General features: G+C 35.5%; 1 protein-coding gene across 1 annotated transcript; it reads left to right on the top strand.

Moving 5' to 3' along the window:
- Nucleotides 1–65: 65 nt before the first annotated feature.
- Nucleotides 66–19,692, top strand: p2rx7 (purinergic receptor P2X, ligand-gated ion channel, 7). The gene is made up of 13 exons (XM_088076305.1): nucleotides 66–1,944; nucleotides 3,073–3,220; nucleotides 3,302–3,373; nucleotides 4,011–4,083; nucleotides 5,598–5,694; nucleotides 6,332–6,412; nucleotides 7,694–7,829; nucleotides 9,994–10,130; nucleotides 11,098–11,188; nucleotides 12,692–12,757; nucleotides 14,471–14,575; nucleotides 14,723–14,830; nucleotides 15,709–19,692. Exons 1-13 carry the CDS (start codon nucleotides 1,706–1,708, stop codon nucleotides 16,198–16,200), a joined length of 1,845 nt encoding a protein of 614 aa, XP_087932431.1. The 5' UTR covers nucleotides 66–1,705; the 3' UTR covers nucleotides 16,201–19,692.
- The last annotated feature ends 1,314 nt before the right edge of the window (nucleotides 19,693–21,006 follow it).

Genomic DNA, 21,006 nt, shown 5'->3' with positions numbered 1-21,006 from the left:
ATTTTAGGACATTTCTAGGATTTGTGGACCTTTTTATTTTCTAATCTTTTAAGGATTTCTCTGAGTTTTAGGAAGATTTTCTAAATTAATGACATTTCTAGGGTTTAAGGACGCTTCATTTCAGGCCATTTCTCTGATATTAGATTTTAGGACCTTTTTTGACATTTGTCAGAATAAAAAAAATAGGTTTTTTTTTAATTTTCAGAACATTTCTCACTTTTTTAAGACGTGTCTTGGATTTTAAGATGTTTTTATTTTATTTTAGGAGGATTGTCAGATTTTAGGAGTGGCCTACCACCTGTATACGTAGAGTTAAATTCAGAGAAGGTAAAAATATCCATCAGAATGGCCCGTAACTTGCTCAACAGATGCAAGTTAACATTTGGCAGTTTCCTAATGTTGGGGACTAATAGTTTGCATTTATAACATAAAACTTTGGGGTACTGAACATATTCGGGTTCATTGGGGCTCAGGACTGTAAGATACTTGCAGAGGAACGTGTAGCAGGTGAACTTAATCGGACAAATAAGCACAGAGTGATATTTCCCTCTGAGATGTTTTGGGGGAAATATTAAGAGACATAAAATGGAAATAATCGAGTAAAGTCCAAATTCAGCAGAAGTGCAGCAGCTGGAGCAGATAAAATGTTGTCAGCGACATTGTGGCTCTGCACACATGAGCGCTGCAGACGCTGAGTGGACCTCATTGTTTTCTGACCGTCAGTTTTCCTCACAGAAATCCACTGTTCCTGCCGGGAACAACGCCGTCTTTATGTCGAAGGAATTAAAAAAACGTACAAATGTAATACCAGATTCGTGTCTGGTTTATTCTCATGTGTTCATATCTTGGAAATGTACTTCCAACTTTAGTTTATCTTTCTTTCTATCCTTCACTTTTTATGTGTCAGTTTATCTGTGATGAAAAACACTGCCACCTGCTGCATGTCTCATGCTGTATTTGTGGTCCCTGTTTGCTACAAAAACCTCATTTTCTCTGCGAGTCTCCTGGAATTAGTTCATATATTTGACAGGATTTTCTTTTTCTTTGTTTTTTTTTAACTTAACTAACTTAAAAAAAACTTATTTTCAGTTAATTTCCTTTAATAGACGTTATTCCATTTCTTGTTAAAGCTTTAACACCTGGATCAACATCAGTTCTGCTGTGCTGCGTTCAGACGCCTTTCACAAGCATTTAAATATCTTGGGGGCAATAAGTAACTTTGCAAGAAATTCAAAAAATTAGTAAAAGGTGACCCTCAAAAAAAGACCTGAAAATATTATTAGATATTATTAAAAAAAAATAGGGGTTAATGTCCAGAAATCTATGTTTATGATTCTTAAAATCTAATATAAGATTACTTTAAGGTTATTTGCTTGTTTGATTTATTACCTACTTTTTAAAATTACCTTATTTTCAGTTAATTTTCTTGAAACTTTTTTTAAAACAAATTTTTAATTTTTTTTTCTGGTAAATTTTTTGTAAGTTTTGACTCAATTCTTGCACATTTTTGCGTAATTTCTTAATAGTTTGCCTGCTGCCTTCCCATGTTTTTTTAAGGGTTTAAATACTAATTAAAACTGTGTGTGTGTGTGTGTGTGTGTGTGTGAGAGAGAGAGAGAGCAGCTGCAGTGATGATGTTGGAAGTGAGAGCAGCTGCAGGACTCGCGGGACATGTGACCCTCCACACAGGAAGAGGAGTCAAGAAATGAGTCAGAGATTCCTCCTCCACACACACACACACACACACACACACACACACACACTCAAAAAATCAGACAAAAGTCCCAAAAACACGCACACACACACGCACACACACAGCGGTGTAAAGATGCCGTGCTGCGGACTCTTCTGTCAGTATGAAACCAACAAGCTGGTCCGGATCCAGAGCGTCCGGCTCGGCTCTCTGAAGTGGGGTCTGAACGGGGCCATCCTGCTCTTCATCTGGTGAGTGGACGTGAAATATTTGCGCCCCCGCACCGTCCCGCGTGCACAGGGAGCGGCTGCACTCTGCGGCAGCTCCTAACCGGCCACGAGCTCCGGTACAACCGGTTCACTACCGGCCGCCGTTTTCCTGCAGAGCCGCAGATGCACTAACTGATAATAACAGTAATTAATAAGCCCGTTTATTTGTGCTTTAAGGACACGGACCCGCTTCTTGTGCATGTTTAACACAAAATTAATAAAAATGTATTTTATTTGCAGGAACTTCCTGTCTGTCTCAGCTGCTTTTAACCCGTTGAAAGCTGAACAAATTGGTTTGATGTCAAAACATGGAGAAGATAGTGAACTACTTAATAACATATGGCCCAAAAAATAGCAAGAAAAAGTAAAAATAAGATACAAGAAAATTGTCAGAAAATAAAATAAATAAATAAATAAAATAAAAAAAATCCCCCACCCCCCAAAAAATGTGCTTGAAATTGGAAAAAAGTATATATATATATTTTTTTCTGTAATATAAATTTAAATATATAATTATAATACTTACCAGTATAATTTTCTGGACATTTGAGTTTCTTTTCCTGCAATTTGCATGTTTTTTTCCCGTGTATTCATAAGAAACCCATCCAAATTTGTTCAGTTTCCAGAAGTTTAAATGCCTGAATGAAGCACAAGAAAACTGATGACAGTCCAGGTGTTAAATGGTTAATTAGGCTATTGTATTTTAAATAATTTCATTTTTTTCTTTACAGTATCAGCTTTTGTACCAATATTCACATTACCAGTTTTACTGACACTAAATAACAATTTATTTTTTTGTATTTTGTATTGCAATGAGCCTTGCAACATTCCTCGTGTTCAAAGATCAGTGGTAGAGGAGTGTTTTTCCTTAGGGACTGTCCTTTATTTATCAGACGAGGGGCTTTGCACGGTGTGATTTCATAGAAAAAAAAAACAACCAAATTTTTGTTTCTAATATCAAGTCAAGCTGCTGTGAAAAACAAATAATTAAAAAGAACACTGGAACCTACATTTCTATTTTTATTATTATTATTATTATAATTCTAATACATTACAATATAAAATTCATTTTTTGTTGTTTCTTTGAATGTGTTTGATTTTATTTTGCAGCATCATGTTGCTGTGGAACAGGAAGTACCAGGAGTTCGACCTGGTGGTGAGCTCCGTCACCACTAAGGTGAAGGGCGTCGCTCAGACCCACCTGCCCGGGGTCGGGGATGTGGTCTGGGACGTGGTGGACTACAGCGGGCCCTCACAGGTAGGAGGCTCCTCAGGGGCCCCTGGCTATCAGGTCTTTGGCAAAACAAGAATTTAAAGATGGTTTTTTTTTTCGTTTTAGAGCAAAAACTCGTTTTTCGTGGTGACCAACGTCATCGTGACGAAGAATCAGAAGCAGGGGAGGTGTCCAGAGGTGCTCTTTCATTGTTATTAACCCTTTGAAACCTGGAGCGATGGCACCTTTCTTGTGCTGCATTCAGACACTTTTAACTTTAGTATTTAAACCCTTGAAACATGAGCAAATAGGTGCGATTTCTTGTAAAAACATGGGGAAAAATACAAAGAGCAGCTTGGTAAGAAATGTTACAAAAATTGCATGAAATGTGTAGATTTAGAAAATTATTTTTTTTTAAAAAAGCTTGGAAAATGTCTAAGGAAAAAAAGGAAAAAGCTAAAGAAAAACAATATTTTTAGCTACTTTTTATGATAACATTTTAAATTAGGTTAGAAAATTATTATGATTTATTATACCTTTTTTATTATTTGTTTTAGTTTTTATTTATTTATTTATTTTTTTATATGTTTATTTATTTATACTGATTTTCAGGTAATTTTCCGGTACATTTTTCCAGTTTCTTGCTAATTTTTTTGGACATATCTTCTTTTGGTAGTCATTGCTTTTTTCCCATGTTTTGAAAAGAAATCAAGCCATTTTGCTGAGTTTAATATTCATTTTAATGGCATAAAAAGTGGTTTTTTTTTAACGTTATGATGATCCAGATGGAAAGTTAGCAAACCTTTCTTATTTTGCAGCGGTGTTTATATTCCAGGTTCCCCTGAGAGGCAGATTGTGTCGCTCTGATAAAGACTGTGAGAGAGGCGGCTGGGATCAGCAGAGTCACGGTACGATCGCTCCTCCTTCAGTCACATTTACATGCACTCAAAAAACAAAAAAAAAAACACGAGTCAAAACCCTTTTTCACCGGATTAGCTCTGGTTCTTGAACTGGTTTTGCAGGATTCAGGACAATTATTGCCTGTTTTTAGGTGTCAGGAGTGAAATTGAGTTAAAATTTATCGTATCATGTTTTCAGATGATGAAGATGGCTTCAATTACAACTCAAATTCCCAAAAAGTTTGGACACTCTGCAGAATTAAACAATAGATTGACAATGATTTGCAAATCCTTTTGACTGATATTCAAGATATTTGACGTTCAAATAACAAAACTTTGTAAACAGTGAATTCTGAGCTTGGAAAAGTTTTAGAAAATGAAATGTACCCTGAAAGTTTTGGAAAGTCTTGGAATTTTGTTTCACAAACCTGTAAAATGACACGATATTTTCAAGGATTGTTGGAAAGTTTAAAATTAAATAATTTCTGTTTTCTAGCTGTGATAAATTGTGTCGTTTTTGGTGATTTTTAAATAAAACATGCCTTCCAAACCTGCAGCTGTAAGCCATGTTTTCTTTAAAAATAACCAAAGTTTTTAAAGACAAAAAAACAACACAAATTTTCCCCCTTACAAGTAGCCAAATATTTATAAGAAATCAAAATGCCAACATCAACAAAAGAATTTAAAAGGGAAAAAATGGCCAATTGTTTTTCTTTTGAGAAATTGCCAGAAGGAAAGGAAAAAGGCCATAATAAATAAAGGAAATAATAATAATTTATTTAAAAAATAAATAAGTTAACAATAAAAGTAATAAACTAATAATAAAACATAATAATTAACATTAATAATAAATAATATATTTTTTGAATTGCCAGAAATATTTAAAGAAAAAACAAAAAATCACTCAAATTTTTGAGAAGATAACATGCCTTCCATAACTGTTTTCTTTAGAGATTGACATTAAAATAAACACAAATACAGCCGTTTAAAGTTTTATGTCCCTTGCCTAAAGCTAGAATAATATATAAAAGCATAAGTCCGTCTACAATGCCTAAAAAATTACTTGACATGTCTCCCCATTTTTGCACCGCCCCCTTTCCTCTAATAAATAATGAACAGCCCCTAAATTATAATTAAATGTTCCGTTAACAATCCTGTTCTTAATTCCTATTTTTTTTTAAATGATGTATATTAAAAAAAGATTTAATTTTGTGTTGAAAAAGAACTGATAAAGGAGTATCACTGGTTGTTATAGAGAGTGTATTGGCTCTAAAATTTGCCTCAAAGTCCTGGAAAAGTCCTGGAAAAGTATTTGTAAAACTGTGTTTTATCTCTGTCAACACTTTGCTGCGGCAGCGACTCGCTCCTCAGTGACTTTTTACCAGCTGGCATCTGTTTCCTGAGCAATGTGTCGTTGATGTGCTGCAGTTTTAGCTCTCAGACGGTTTTGTGTCCGACGCTGTTCGCTCCTCGTCGGCTGAGACTGAATCAGCGGAGCATAAACGTTTGTCTTCCTGCTGCAGGAATAAAGACGGGTTCATGTTTGAAGTTTGACATCCTGAGGAAAACCTGTGAGGTGTCTGCGTGGTGTCCCGTGGAAACCAGGACGAGCCCTCCGAGGTAAAACTCAGGAATCTAACTTTCCGTAAAACACTGAACAAAAGTTTTAGGCACCAACGAGTCAAAAATGTAACTTAAAGCACTTTTTTTAAAAGTGGAAACTTTTAGGGGAAAAATGGGGAATCTTGAAAAAGAGAAAAACAACTAAAAACATTATTTGTTAGTGATTATTTTAAATATATGTATTTTTAGATATTATTAATCACTGCAGATCAGAATCTGTGTCCTTTGATGCCAGTCTTTTAATTTTTATTTTAAAAATAATAATTGGATGAATAAAAAAAGAGAAAAACTAAACAACAAACATGTTTACTGTTAATGCTACTGTTGAATAAAATGACAAAAATGTTTATAACAGAGAAAAGATTTTTATTAATACAATAAAGAAAATATTGATATTGATATTTGCATTTTGGGGTCTTTGGCAGGGCAAAATTTGCAAAAAAAATGCAGCTCAAAGTGCTTTACATGCAAAAGTGTTAATACGTATATATTTATAATGACAAAGGAATAATTAAAAGGAAATTTTGTATTAGGATTTTTTTATATTCAGGTAACTTTAGTCTGTTTTTCTGTTCTGAAAATGCTCTGTATAAACGCTGGTGTGTAAAATATTGTAAATATTTTTTGGGTGCAGGCCCGCTCTGCTGGCAGCGGCTGAGAACTTCACCGTCCTCATCAAAAACAACATCAGGTTTCCTGCGTTCAACTACATCCGGTGAGGCTGCTTCTAATGATGGTGTCTAAAAAACGGTTTACTCGTTTCATACAGTGCAGCCTCAGCTGCGCTTTTGCAGCAAAAAAGTTTTGCACGAGTGGAAATGTAAAAAACATATTTAATTGTTGTGTGAAGTCATTTTCTTGCAGTGATGCAGCTGCAAACGGAGACAGTTTCTGACGCTCCGACATGCTGTTTGCAGAAAATTGCACATTTTCTTTGCAACAGTGGTGCAATAGAAAAGTCTTTATAACTGCACTGCCTTTTTTTCTGGGATAAAAAAAAAACATGAAAATTCTGTCGAGATGTTTACATCTTTGTCTTATCTATCATTTTCTCTTCTCTTTGTGATTTTAAATATTGATTCGCTAATTTCTCATAGTGAAAATGAGCCAGAATATATTTTTCATTTGATTTTAATTTATTTCTAATATGTAAAAAAAAAAGAAAAAAGAAGGAAATAGAGAAAATATTATACAGAAGCACACAGACAAAAAATAATATTTACAGACAATGAAAAGCTCCAAGCAAAAGAGCCACTCAAACAGAGTTCACATATTTAAAAAGGAGAGAAAAGAAATGTATTTAATCCGACCTCTTTTCCATGAATCACTGAATTTTAATTAACCAGCTTTCTCTTACAATTAAAACTATACTGTAATTAATTAAATATAAACATTAACACACACTCTCCAAATCAAATGTCTGCCATTTTTCATTATTATTTACAGAAAAAACAGAAGAGAAATTAGTAAAAAATAAATATTAAAAAAATAAATACACAGCTGATGGCTGTCAAACCTCCTCTTCATCCCTGCGCCTCATGAAAATCATGTTTTTATACATTATTTTAAACTGGTTTATGTCTGGACATTTCTTTACTTCCACATTAAAACTGATCCGCAAAAACGAAAAAATTTTTTTTTTTTTCAATCTGTGGAGTTAAACTTATGAACAGTTTTAATGTGGAAATGACCAGACAGAAACATATATTAGACATATATTTGGCTGCTCCTGAAATATTTTATTCACAAAATTTTATTTTATTATTTTATTCTTAATGTGCAGAAAATAATAATAATAATAATAACAACAACAACAACAACAACAACAACAATAATAATAATAATAATAATAATGATAATAATAATAATACATTTATTATTATTTTATTATTATATATTATATTTAAAATTATGCTACCCAAAAATATTTCTCTAAAGTTTGGCAGCTCTTTATCTCTGCAGTGGCAGAAAAGTTTGAGTCTGTTGTGTTTTCCAGAAGGAACATCCTCCCAGAGATGAACGACGGCTACCTGCGGAGCTGCCAGAGAGGAAAAGACGCGCTGTGTCCCATTTTCAGACTGGGAGACGTCGTTCGAGAGGCCGGAGAGAAGTTCTCTGACATGGCCGTGGAGGTGAGGTCACATGTTTGAATGTGTCTTATCGCTTTGACATCTGAGCGAATGAGTTTGATTTTAAAAAAAAAAGAAAAAAAACATGAGAAGAAGACAAGCAGCTTAACAAGACATGGCCTAAAAATGAACAATAGGAAAAAACCCCTGAAAATAAGCAAAAAATAATAATAAAATACAATAAAAAACCTTAAAAAAATACAATAAATAAATATGAATTTATGAATTAATTAATTTTTAATTTTACTTTACTTCAAACCTGTTTTGGTGATAATAAATCAAAACAAAATCAAGGTAGTAAAGTACTACTTTACTAGTAAAGGTAGTAAATAGGAGTACAAGCCAAAAGACTAGGTAGCAGGTTTTTTATATTTTATTTATTTATTTTTTGTGAAACATAATTTGAAATATAAATTTAATAGAAGAATAGATATACTTTTCTGTACATTTTTCTTAATTTTTAAAATATTTTTTATAATATTCCTCTCCTCTTCTTTAAAACTAATTTTTGGTAATTTTTTTGTCACCTTTTAGTAATTTCTTGTCAGGTTGGTCATTGCCTTTTTACTGCCATGTTTTTTTCATTTGCTCACGTGTCAAAGAATTAAATATATTGTGAAAGAACGCAGCACAAGAAACTGATGTCGATCCATATTTCAAAGGGTTAAGAAATGTGGATAAGTAATGATAATATTTTACTGACTAAAACACCAAATTTTGCTCCCATAAATATTTGATTAAATTACCACGGAGGTGACGTTTTGAGCAGCATCCTCTTCATCCGTGCTGTTTTTTCATCTCTTGCATTATTTCTGGTCTTTCTTTGTTTTTTGTTGTCTGGATGTTTGCAAACTTTTATTATAACGTTTTGTTGACTAACGTTGCTGAAATCTCAGGATGCAGCAACACTGCGAGACCAAAACCGTTTTATTAACACCAACTTTCTGTTGTGGGTTTCCCTCCGCGAGCCGTCTGCCGTCCTCGACAAGAAAAAAGTAGAAATGAAACATCCAGAAAAAGGAAGTGTTGCCACACAAACTTTGGTCAGTTTGTGTGGGTGAAAGTGAAAAGTCTGTGTTGCCACTTTAACAGTAAATATTAAAAATCATTTTGCTCCCAATCATTTTTTGAGCTTTTTTCTTTATTGTTTTCTTTAAAAAGTGAAAAAAAATCTGCTCATGCTGTAAAAATATTCCAGAGAGGACAGCTCAATAAATATTTTTTTAAAAAAACTAAAAACTCATCACTTTTCTTTAGCCTTTAACAAGCACCAAATTAACTGCTTTGCATTTTCCTTCACGCTTGCGCTGCTGCAAAAAATGTTGTATTTTCCTTAATTTTTATGCATTTTATATACACTTTATTTTTAGCCTTATTTTTTTTTTATTAATAATGCCGTTTTATTTATTTTATTCTGTGCATTTGATTTTTATCCTTATTTTATCTTACTTTTGCTGGTATTTTCAAGTGGGTTTTATTAATGTGAAGATGCGCTCTGTGCTTTTTATTCTGATCGTTTTTTATTTTTACATGCAGGTTTTATTATGTCTTTTTCTATGAAGCACTTGTTGCATGTAATTTTTTTTCTAAAGCATGTTTGGCTGCATTTCTTGTATGAAAGGTGAGAGACAAATAAAATGTATTCTTATTAAGTTAATTATTACAAGTTAGAAGTCCTGCATTGAAAATACTACCAAAATATAAGTACATAAGTATTATAATCAAAATAATAATAATAATGATAATAAAATGTTATTTATACAGCATCTTTCATACATCGAATGCAGCTCAAAGTGCTGCACAGAGAGTGAAAAGAGACATATGAAGGCATAAAAAACAGCAATAATGCACACAGATTATAAGACTCAGAGGGTGAAATAAAACAAATTTAAAACAAAATAAAAAAATTTAAATAAAAAAAGAAATCAGTGGGTAAAGCGGTCCTATAAGGTTTACGATCTAAGGGAAGTTTTGAGCCTTTTCTTAAATATGCTCGCAGAGTCTGACGGTCAAATATGTGGAAATGTGGAAAAAGCAAAAATCTGCACACGGTGAGTTTAGACTTTAGTCAAATCGCGGACTCTGACTTAAAGTTTCGAGCTCTGCGTGGTCTCTCCTTCATGGTCGGTGAGGTTTTGTGGTTTCTAACTTCCTCTGTGCACCACAGGGGGGCGTCATCGGCATCCTGATCAACTGGGACTGCAACCTGGACCGCCTGATGCACCGCTGCCTCCCCAAATACTCCTTCAGACGGCTGGACGAGAAGGAGAGCAACAAGACGCTCTACCCGGGCCTCAACTTCAGGTGCTCCTCACATACACACACACACACACACACACACACACACACACACACACACACTGTTCACACACACACACACACACACTGACCGTCACATGACCGTTTCACTTAACCCTTTGAAACCTGGAGCAAAGTCACTTTTCTTGCGCAGCTTTCAGACGCCTTTAAAATGATTGAACTCTGATAAAATTAAATGTCCCACAAACGACAGGAAATTACTAGATTTAGGAAATTATTCTCACAAAAATCAGGAAAAAAATTCCTGTGAACTATTTTAACCCCATGAAACCTGGATCCACATCACTTTTCTTGCGCTGCTTTCAGACATTTTTTACTTAAGTACTTAACCCTTTAAACTTGGAGCAAATCGGTTTGATTTCTCTCAAAAACATGAAAAAAAGGCAATGAGCATTTTGGCAAGAAATGAGTAGATTTAGAATTGTTTTTTTTTTTTGTTAAAGCCAGGGGAAAAAGTTCGGAAAACACATTTCAAATTATTTTTACAGAAATACTCTCATTTTTAACCTCTTTTTTCAGGTAATGTTGTTTATTTATTATTTTTTTGTATGTTTTATTTTTTTGTATTAATTTTTTTTATGTTACCTTCTTGTTTTGTTTTGTTTTTCTTGTTAATTTTTGGGGTAATTTATTGCACTTTTTGACTAATTTCTTTCTAATGTCTAATGTGCATTTCTTTCTTTTCACGTCTCTCGTTGTCTGTCTTCCTGCGTTTTTGAAAGAAGTGCCCAGGTTTCAAAGGGTTCATTTTCTTGTACTTCTTATTTAATTTCTTCCAAATTTCTAGGTTATTCCTTCTTGAGTTGCTTGTTTCCTGCTTCCCATGTTTTTGAAAGAAATTAACCCAATTTCAGAGTTTGGGAAGGTTAAACCTGTGAAAAATGATTTCAGATTTGGGTAAATAATCTCCCTTCATGCTTCACTGTGTTTTTATTATTTGTTTTCTGATCAGATACGCAAAGTACAACACGGTGAACGGCGTGGAGGAGCGAACGCTCTACAAAGCCTTCGGGATTAGATTCGATGTCATGGTGTTCGGACAGGTGGGTTTGTTTTTTTTAGTGTAATCTTTATTTTTTTTTTACAGTTTTAAGAGCGACAGGATATCATACAACCAAGATTTAAATGAGGGAGATTCTCTGTTTTTAACCCTCTATGGTTCACGTTACGATGCCGGGTGGTAAAAAATAATGTCTAAATAAATAATATAAACCTAAATACACGAAACTAAAAACTGTCCTGCTGGGATTCCATGACGGTGCAATGTTTCAAGGTAACATCTGCATCTTAGTTATTTTCTGTTAAATAGTTTTCCAATGAAGAAGATTAATATTGTAGCATAATTATTATATGAGGCATTTTACTGCAAAACAAGCTCAATAACTTTTGATACTTTAACTACAGCGTGCTTTCAAACTTTAGTTATAATCATCATAATTATTAAAAATTATGTTAAAGAATTATGAGAATTTTAAGCGCTTTTTTGAAGGTTATTTCTTTGTTGTTGCTTTTATTTTTATTTTTTTATTTTACTCATTTTCAGGAAATTTTCTTGTACTTTCTTTAATTTCGTCTTCTGTTGCTTATTGCTTTCTTAACATGTTTTTGGGAGAAATCAAGCCAATTTGCTCAGATTTTTAAATGATTAAACTAGAAATTTTAAACTTTTCTCATCTATTAATGTGAATCTATTTTTTTTCTAAAGATTTTAAAATGAGAAAAAAAGATATTGTCAGACCTTTTTGTGGAGAGAGTAAATGGGGCCGAACCATGCGAGGAAGGCCCCGAAAAAAGTATTGCAACGTAATTTTGGACATTTTGCGTGATTGTAAACAGCAAAAAATGAATGTTACCTCGAGACAACATGTTAGCACAGAGGGTTAAACTCTTCAGACTTAAAGGTTTTAGTTTGCAAAGGTCTCTGTGAGATTTTAAAAAGCACATTAGGCATCAGTTTTTGTTGTGGTTTGTATATCTAACATGCAGGATCTCATTAATGAAATAAACTCAGTGTTTCCATGACAACAGAGTGTCTGTAACTCTGGACGAGGATGCAGAAAATAAAAATCAGCTTTATTTATACAGCACTAATCATACAGGCAAAACTGTAACACAAGATGCTTCATACAATAAGCCAGAGGCATTATAAAATCAATAGATAAAAAATAAAAATAAATAAATATAATATTAATCATAAGTAAAATAAATATAATAATAATAATAATAAATAAAGAAATTATAAAAAATAAATAAATACTATTAGTAATATTACTACTAATAGTACTAATAGTTGATAAAATATAAATTTAAAATAAATAAAAGGATAACATAAGAAATAATATATAAAAATGTTAAAAATAATAAAATAATATAGCATCTTGTAAAAACAGACTAAAATGTATAAATAAATAGTCAATAAATAAATAAATAAATTTGTAAAATTCAATTAAAAGTCAAACTAAAAAGGTGAGTCTTGAGTTTTCCTCTAAAAAATATTAACCCCCTCCACTGCTCACAAACAGGTGACAGTTTGCTGTGTTTTGCAGGCGGGGAAGTTCAGCTTCATTCAGCTCATCATCTACATCGGCTCCACGCTGTCGTACTACGCTCTGGTGAGACGCCGCACAGCGTTCACACGCTGACAACACAAGTGTCCATTCACGCGCCTGTCCTCAGAACACAGTGGGGACCAGTGTTGGAGTGTGTGAGAGTGGGACTTTAGACGGCGGCTGCATCTGGAGCGACTGAATGAGTCGGCTTCAGCGCAGAGAGCTGAAGGGGATCAGTGTGTGAGGTCGGCGCTGCGGGACGCGGCGGGTTTGGTGTCCAAATTAACAGTTTCAGCTGCAGCAGAAAAGACAAGAAGGACGATGTCTTAGAAAAAGTTAAAAATAACTAAACAAATAAATCAGATTACAATGTGGACTCCGGGTCATAACGGTGTCCACAGGGCAGACACACCCTGCTTTGCTGCGGGGGCCACTTTTGCAAAGTGACAGGAGGTCAGGGGCCACTCGCAGCAGCGCAAACTAATTCTATAATTTTAGGACATTTTTCACATTTCAGAACATTTTAAGGATTTCAGGACATTTTTAGAATTTGTGATGTTTTTTAGGATTTAATTTGTTTCTGAGATTTTAGGACATTTCTAGGATTTTACGATGTTTTTCTTAAGATTTAAGATGTTTCTAAAATTTTAGGACATTTCTAGAATTTTGGGACATTTCTAGAATTTTGGGACATTTCTAGAATTTTGGGACATTTTTCAGATTCAAAAACATTTGTAGGATTTTATGAGATTTTAAGGATTTTAGGATGTTTCTTAGAGCATTAGAGCATTTTTTGGATTTCAGAACATGTGTAGGATTTTAGGACATTTCCTGGATTTCAGGATGTTTCTCAGATTTTAGGACGTTTCAAGGATTTTGGGACATTTTTATCATTTCAGTGCATTTCTTGGATTTAAGGCCATTTGTAGGATTTTAGGATATTTTTTTTTTATTTTGGGACATTTCTAGAATGTTTGGATATTTTTCCCATTTCAGAATATTTGTAGGATTTTAGGACACTTTTAGGACTGCAGGACGCTTCTCAGGTCATTCAGGAAATGTTCAGGACATTTCTCGAATTTTTGGGACATTTTTTTGAGATTTTAAGGATTTTAGGGTATTTTTTAGATTTTAAGGCCATTTGTTGGATTTTAGGACATTTTTTAGGATTTCAGGATGTTTCTCAGATTTTAGGATGTTTTGAGGATTTCAGGACAACATTTCTAGGATTTTAGGATATTTTCGGATTTTAGAACATTTCTAGAATTTTAGGACATTTTTCGGATTTCAGAACATTTGTAGGATTTTAGGACATTTTTAGGACTTTAAGATGTTTTCCAGATTTTGAGAAGTTTCTAGGATTTTGGGACATTTTTATGATTTCAGGGCATTTCTTGGATTTTATGATATTTTTCGATTTAGGACATTTTTAGGATTTTAAGACATTTGTAGGATTTCAGAATGTTTCTCATATTTTAGGAAGTTTCTAGGATTTTGGGACATTTTTAGGATTTGAAGGGTTTTTTTTGGATTTCAGCGCAATTCTTATATTTTATGACATTTCTCACATTTCAGGACGTTTGTAGAATTTTAGGACAGGATTTCTAGGATGTCTATTGGCTGTGGGTTCAAAAAGGATTTGCATGTTCTGTTTTTATTCATCTTTTACACACTGTCCCAGCGTTTTGGATTTGGGGTTGCATGTTGCATGTTGAAGGTGAGTGTAAAGCTGGGTGAGTGTGTTGAAGTGTGAGTCTGTGTGTCTTTTTCCTCCAGACGACCGTGATGATCGACTGGCTGATAGGAACCAGATGTTACTCTGCAGAAGTTGGACAAAACTACTCGGAGAAGAAAGTGGAGTCGGTCCAAGACAAGCAGAAGGTGATGAATGGTTTGATACAATATGTAATGTGATATCAGCTGTGAGCCCATCATCAGAGTTTCTGCACTTTATTTGAAAAGTTATTAGTTTGTATTAATCAGCTGCTTTATGATCACTGAGTGTCCTGATCTGACTGTGTGTTTTAGTGCATCCTGTGTGTGTCCTACGTCGACGAAAACAACATCCGACTGGTGAAGAGATCGAAGAAGAAAAGTTTACAGGACATCAAACCGGTTTCTGTGCAGCCACGCAAGGTGAACCTGCAGCAGAGAGCAAAGATCAGAGGAACAACACGCATGAATGGTCTTTTAATACCAATGAAATTAGATGAAATTAAGTCCTAAAATCTATGTATTTCTCCAAGATATTAGTTCAGAAAGCATTATTATAGTTCTGGAGATTCAGCATGAAGCTTTTCCAGACTTCACATTTAGCCTTCTTTAAATGTGGCACAAATGTCTAAAGGTTAAACTGATGAGTTTTTGGTGGTCTAAGGTCAAGGTCACTGTGAACTTGCCTGTCATTTGTGTAAATATCTCAGTGATTCCTTAAGGAGATTTTCTCAAATTTTGGCACAAATGTCCACATGGAAGCTACTGAAAAGTGGATGTTTGTGCCAAATTTAAAGAATTTCCCTCAAGGTGTTCTTGAGATATTGCGTATCCAAAATGAGATGGACACAAGCCTAACCTGGACACAAGGTTAACCTTAACCTTAGACCACCAAATGCTCATCTGTTCATCCTTGAGTTCAAGTGGATGTTTGTGCCAAATTTGAAGAAATTTCCTCATCGTGCTCTTAAGATATCACATTCATGAAAATGGCACGGATCCAAGGTCATGGTGACATTGACCTTTAAACACCAAAATCAGTACAAACCAATCTGTTAATTCACTAGAATGCAAAGGGGGAGGTCACAGTGACCTTTAACCTTCAACCACCGAAATCTAATCAGTTCATTCTTGAATCCACTCGAACGTTTGTGCCAAATTTGAAGACATACCCTCCGGTTGTCCTTGAGAAATTCAGTTCATGAGAGTGAGACTAATGCAGGGTCATGGTGGCCTTGACCTTTGACCACCAAAATCTGATCAATTCATTGACTTTAGTGATATATTTTTTGTCCTGACAGGAGGACAGCGGACACCTGAGAGCCGTCCTCTGTCTGCTCCAGTCTGATAATCACGACGCTCAGCCTCCCCTCGACCATAAATCCGAGCCGGGACGCCGTCGCCCGGCCTGGTGTAGGTGTGACCGCTGCACTCCCTCCGCCCTCCCTCTGGAGGAGCTGTGCTGCCGGCAGAGCGACGGCGCCTGCATCACCTCTTCGCCGCTGTTCGAGCAGCTCGTGTTGCGTCGCTCCCTGCTGGAGGCCGTCCTCCTGTACCGGGACCCTCTGTCCCCTCTTGCAGGTCAAGGAGAGACCGCCATCCTGCGTCACTGCGCCTACGGTCAGTACATCAGCTGGAGGCTTGGGGTCCCGCCTGAGAACACCCTCCCTGCCATCCCCAGCTGCTGCGTGTGGAGGGTCAGAGGGGAATACCCGAAGCCGGACGGACAGTACGGCGGCTTCAGACCTGACAGGACGGCGTCCATGCAGGCGTTTGCTAACGGAGAGCTGTGAGAGGAGAGCACGGACTCCCCCGCTCACCGACCCACTAACTTTCTATGTTCAGTCCGCTTCAGAGAGCAAAAAAAGCATTAACTTGAGCTTGTGTTTGGTCAGACGGGGGATAAAAGCAGTCAATAAATCACTGCACTTTCTAACATTATCCGTTAAATCATTCGGCTGCTCGGTAAAAATTAAAGCCATTTTTCTCAGTTTCACTCCCTTTAAGCAGCTTCTTGCCTTTTAAAGGGCAGAAATTTCATTTTTAACACCACTAACCCGCTCAGACAAAAGATTTCTGCCAGGAATGCGCTCACATCTGTTACATCCTATGGAAAGATAAAGAGTTTTGTTCCTACACAGAAAAAAGGTATAAGGTAGATTTATTAAAAATTGTCCTCCCCGAAACAAAAAACCTTTCATTTCAAACTGCAAACAGGTCGCTGCAAAAAAAACCCAAAAAGGCATTTAACCCTTTAAACCCTCAGAAAATTGGTGCAATTTATTTGAAAACGTGGAGTAAAAAGGCAATGAGCAACAAAAAAACCACAAAAAATGTTCTGCAAATTGCAAGAAATGAGTAGGTTTTGAAATGCATTTTTTTCTGTTAATTTTCTTGTATTTTTTACTAATTTCTGGCTGTTTTTGGGGGCTTACTTCAACTTCTTCCCTTGTTTTTGGAAGAAATCAAGCCAGTTTGCTCATGTTTTAAAGGGTTGAAGACTGTCTGGTGTCGGAGATCCAGTTTGAGGGATTTTTCAGCCGGACTCAGAGTTTGAACCTCGAGCAGCTGCTCTGGCTGAGAAAAGAGAAAATGGTCCAAAATAAGTACATCTGCCTCCAGACAAGATAAGAAGCTTCATTCGTCAGATCAGAACATAGTTTCAGAGTGATAGCAGGAGGACGTCGAACATAAACCATAATCCCGCCTGTATTTTAACACACAATTATTACAAAATGTGTTGATTTGTGGCCTGAATAAGACAAATACATTGATTTTCTAAAAAAAAGAAAAGAAAGAAAAACATTCGATAAGAAAAAGTAACACTCTTCTATGACCTTTTTTTTTGTTAAAAACATGTCTGCAGGTCCTTAAAAAGTCTTAACATGTCTTAGATTTAATTTTAAAAATATTAAAAGGCCTTAAAGTCATTGAATAGTCTTAAATTTGAATTTTAAATTGCAACAAACATTTTATCTAATTTAATTTATCCATCTATTTTTATTTTGTTATAAAAATCTGAATATATTCTGACTTCTGTGTAAAAGTTTACATCTTCAGTGTTGCTAATCTTTACCTACCTCTGAACTAATGCTGTCTTTATACTTTTATATATCTTATACATTATATACTAACCAGTTGGCAAAATGTAGATTAACCTGTCTCACTCTAATAACCATTTTCCCACATAAAATCTGTGCACTGAACCACAAATAAACCACTTTCCTTTCTACTAACCTGCAATGTTTGAATAAGAAAAGGGTGCTTTTTCCAAAAGTGAGCTTTTAATTTGGCTGTGAAGCATCCATGTTTTCACAGTGGACGTTTGTGCCAAATTTTAACTGCAGCTTGACAGGTGCATGGATTACAACTGAGGCAGCAATACTAGTTATCTTTGCTGCATGAAGATACAGGAGTCTGCTTTTTATACAGCTGAGAGGTCATAATGTCAAAAAAAGTCATAGTATAGCATGTGGAAAAAAAAGACTGATGCAGACAACGTTTTTAATTCCGAAAAACACCATAGTATTACACAAAAGTCATGGTATAGCAAGCCGAAAAAATGTCAGAAAATACGTTTTTAATGTGGGAAAAAGACATTGTAAAGCACGCCAAAAAAAGTGTTTTAATGTAAAGTCATAGTATAGCGCGTCAAAAAAAGGCAGACGATGACGTCGTCTATGACTGTCACTCGCTACACTATGACGTTTTTCAACATTTTTAATGTTGAAAAACGTCACAGTATAACAAGCCAAAAAAAGGCTGAAAAACACGTTTTTAACATTACATCACATTTCAAAAACTGCAAAGTAGCTGCAAGATGACTTTAGAGGAGAAAAATACAATATGGGTAAAACTGAAATAATACATTTTAGTACAAGTACCTTAAAAGAACAAAAACAAGAGTAAATGTCTGAATATTTGATATAAAACATAATATCAGATCTGCCTCTGATTGGAGTCGGATGGCCGCTGCTGCAGCTCCGGATTCACGTCAATGAATCAAATTCACGTAAATTCCTCCGTCAGATGCACGACCACAGTTGCAGTAATTTTAGCAGTTTGCTCCGCGGGCCGATCTTCAGGTGGCCCGTTCGACATTTCCGAGCACTTTCAGCCCGTCACTGTCGCGGCTCCGGCTCCAGGCCTCCACCATTGTTTTTACAAACGCTCCGTTTGAACGAATTAAGGGCTCTTCGTGAAACAGCCGTAGGCCTGAAATAGCTCCTGACGACTTGTTTCGGGGGTCCCTGTCTCCAAAATCACTCGTCCTCGTCTGCTGCCCCCCTCGCTGCTGCTGTGGTTCACCGGAGTTTGATCGCTGGTGGCTAATTTGTCAGCTTTTGTTCGATTTTATTTTAATTTCTGATTAAATTAGTTTAGAACAGGGAAACTTGATTTACTTTGCTTGGGGGTCATCTTTGTAAAATGACACAAAGCCGGGGCCATCTCTAGGATTTTAGGAAGTTTTTAGGATTTTAGGAGGTTTCTCGAAATTTTAGATGTTTCTAGGATTTTAGCATGTTTCTCTGATTTTAGGACATTTCTTAGATTTCAGAACATTTCTAGGATTTTAGGATTCTTCTTTGATTTTAGGACATTTTTAGGATATCAGGATGTTTCGAGGATTTGGGGATATTTGCAGGATATTTAGGACAGTTACAGAATTTTGGGACATTTCAGAATGTTCCTAAGATTTTAGGACGTTTCTAGGATTTTAGGACATTTTTAGGATATCTGGATGTTTCCAGGATTTTAGGACCTGTCTCGGATTTAGGTCTTGTCTAAGATTTTAGGACGTTTTGAGGATTTAAGGATATTTGCAGGACAGTTTAGGACAGTTCCAAAATGTTTGGACATTTCTGGGATATCAGGATGTTTCTAGGATTTTAGGATGTTTCTCAGATTTAGGGCTTGTCTATGATATCAGGGCATTTCAAGGATTTTAGGACATTTTAGGATTTAATGACATTTCAATGATTTTAGGAGGGTTTTTGGACTTCAGGCCTTTTCTTGGGGTTAAGGACATTTCTTTTATTTTAGGACATAAGGGGCTTAACTAGGACCTCTGTCGGGGTTGTGTTGGATTACCCACCGGCACTTTTTTTAATAAACAAGCTCTTTTTTGATGTTTTATGCACTCTGGCACCTCACGTATACTAAAAGCAGAAAACATTCCCACTGTGAATCACTTTATTTTTGTTGTCTTTTAGAAAATGGTTTGGTTTGGTTTCTGTTTGTATCACCGGCCTGTAATCACCATAAATAAATGGATTTTAATACTGTATGTGCCTTCTTTACAGCAGACATGCCTGCAGAGAGTCTGTGCAGATGAACATTAATAATTCACAGCTGTGTTTTGTGATTGTGTGCTGACGTGTTAACCTGCAGACCGTGGATGGATGCATGCGCGGCGCAGGTCGGGTGATCTAATGGAGGTGGTTGGACGACCTGGTGCACGTTGGCAGATGGTTAATGGATGGATGGACACAGTGCCGTGCAGAGATTAAACGGGTGGATGGAGAGATAAATAAAAGTGTGACGTCTCTGAACTTGTTTATCATCTAAACACATGTGAGTCTCAGGAGTCAAACAGCTGCTACACTGTGTGTGTTGTTGTGTGTTGTTGTGTGTTGTTGTGTGGTTTCTGTGCGCTCACAGAGGTTTAGTCACATTGAAGTTTCTCTGAGGCCAAAAAAGTCTCATTGGTTTATTTTAAACTTCTTTTTGGTGTGCATTTTTAATTTGTCAGGGGTATTTTGGAGGAGGACAGTTGGTACTTTTGAAAAGAATTATGTCCTCGTGAGGGCAATAATAGATTATTTTAATAGCTGCAAGCGTGTTATTAAGTGTAAAACGGATGATTTTAATGCCTTAACTTTGCAAACACAATAATACACTGTAAGGGTTAGGGGTCACTGTTCAATCCGAACTTACAAAAGTGTGGATCTGCCAGGCCAGGAAAATAAATAAATAAAAAATAAATCAGTAACAGGTAGTAACATGAAAGGTTTCTCATCATAACAAGATATTTTTCATGTTTTTACAGGATGTTTTTTGTTATAACAAGATGTTAAAAAAAATCCTAATATAAATAAATGTTTGTTTTTTCCTGAATAAATGACAATCATTAATTTAAAAACAGAATGGACAAACCAAACACTGGCACGTGACAGGGCCTTTAACATTTTCACAAGTTTTGTATTTTTACATTTTCGTGTTTTTATCTTTTCGTCTATTCGCGTCGGCCTCCGTCGTTCGCAGACCCTCTCTGATGTGCACTAATGAGATAACACAGATTTAAATCACATCAGATGGTGTTAACAGTGTTTTTCTCCTGGTTTTAATCAGCTGGTCTGATTGTTTCTGAGACAAGGAGACTTCTACGGTGATTCGGCTCTCAGTAAAAACCTGGTTGCAGTCTACAATCCTCACCACTAGAAGCCGCTAAATCCCCTTAAATCTGACACGCTGTTCCTTTAAAGTACATTTTGGTGATGAGACTTTTTAGCATACAAACATGAGACTGGCAACAATTTTCTTATCTAATAAGGAAAAAAATGATTTCCTAAACAGAGGAGCGATTCCTTTACAGCTGA

The sequence above is a fragment of the Plectropomus leopardus genome, chromosome 4 (assembly GCF_026936395.1).
Source record: "Plectropomus leopardus strain MGB_pleo_1.0 chromosome 4, ASM2693639v1, whole genome shotgun sequence".
In the NCBI taxonomy this organism is placed as follows: domain Eukaryota; kingdom Metazoa; phylum Chordata; class Actinopteri; order Perciformes; family Serranidae; genus Plectropomus; species Plectropomus leopardus.
The sequence above is the reverse complement of the archived record's forward strand: the minus strand, read 5'-3'. Positions and strand labels throughout refer to the sequence as shown.

What these genes read in the sequence shown, in the direction of transcription:
- p2rx7 (XM_088076305.1), top strand. Translation starts at nt 1,706, where the DNA reads ATGAGTCAGAGATTCCTCCTCCACACACACACACACACACACACACAC. An exon ending in ACTACAGCGGGCCCTCACAG is followed by an intron (nt 3,221 to 3,301) that starts GTAGGAGGCTCC and finishes TTTTCGTTTTAG; the next exon opens with AGCAAAAACTCGTTTTTCGT. An exon ending in ATGTCATGGTGTTCGGACAG is followed by an intron (nt 11,189 to 12,691) that starts GTGGGTTTGTTT and finishes TGTGTTTTGCAG; the next exon opens with GCGGGGAAGTTCAGCTTCAT.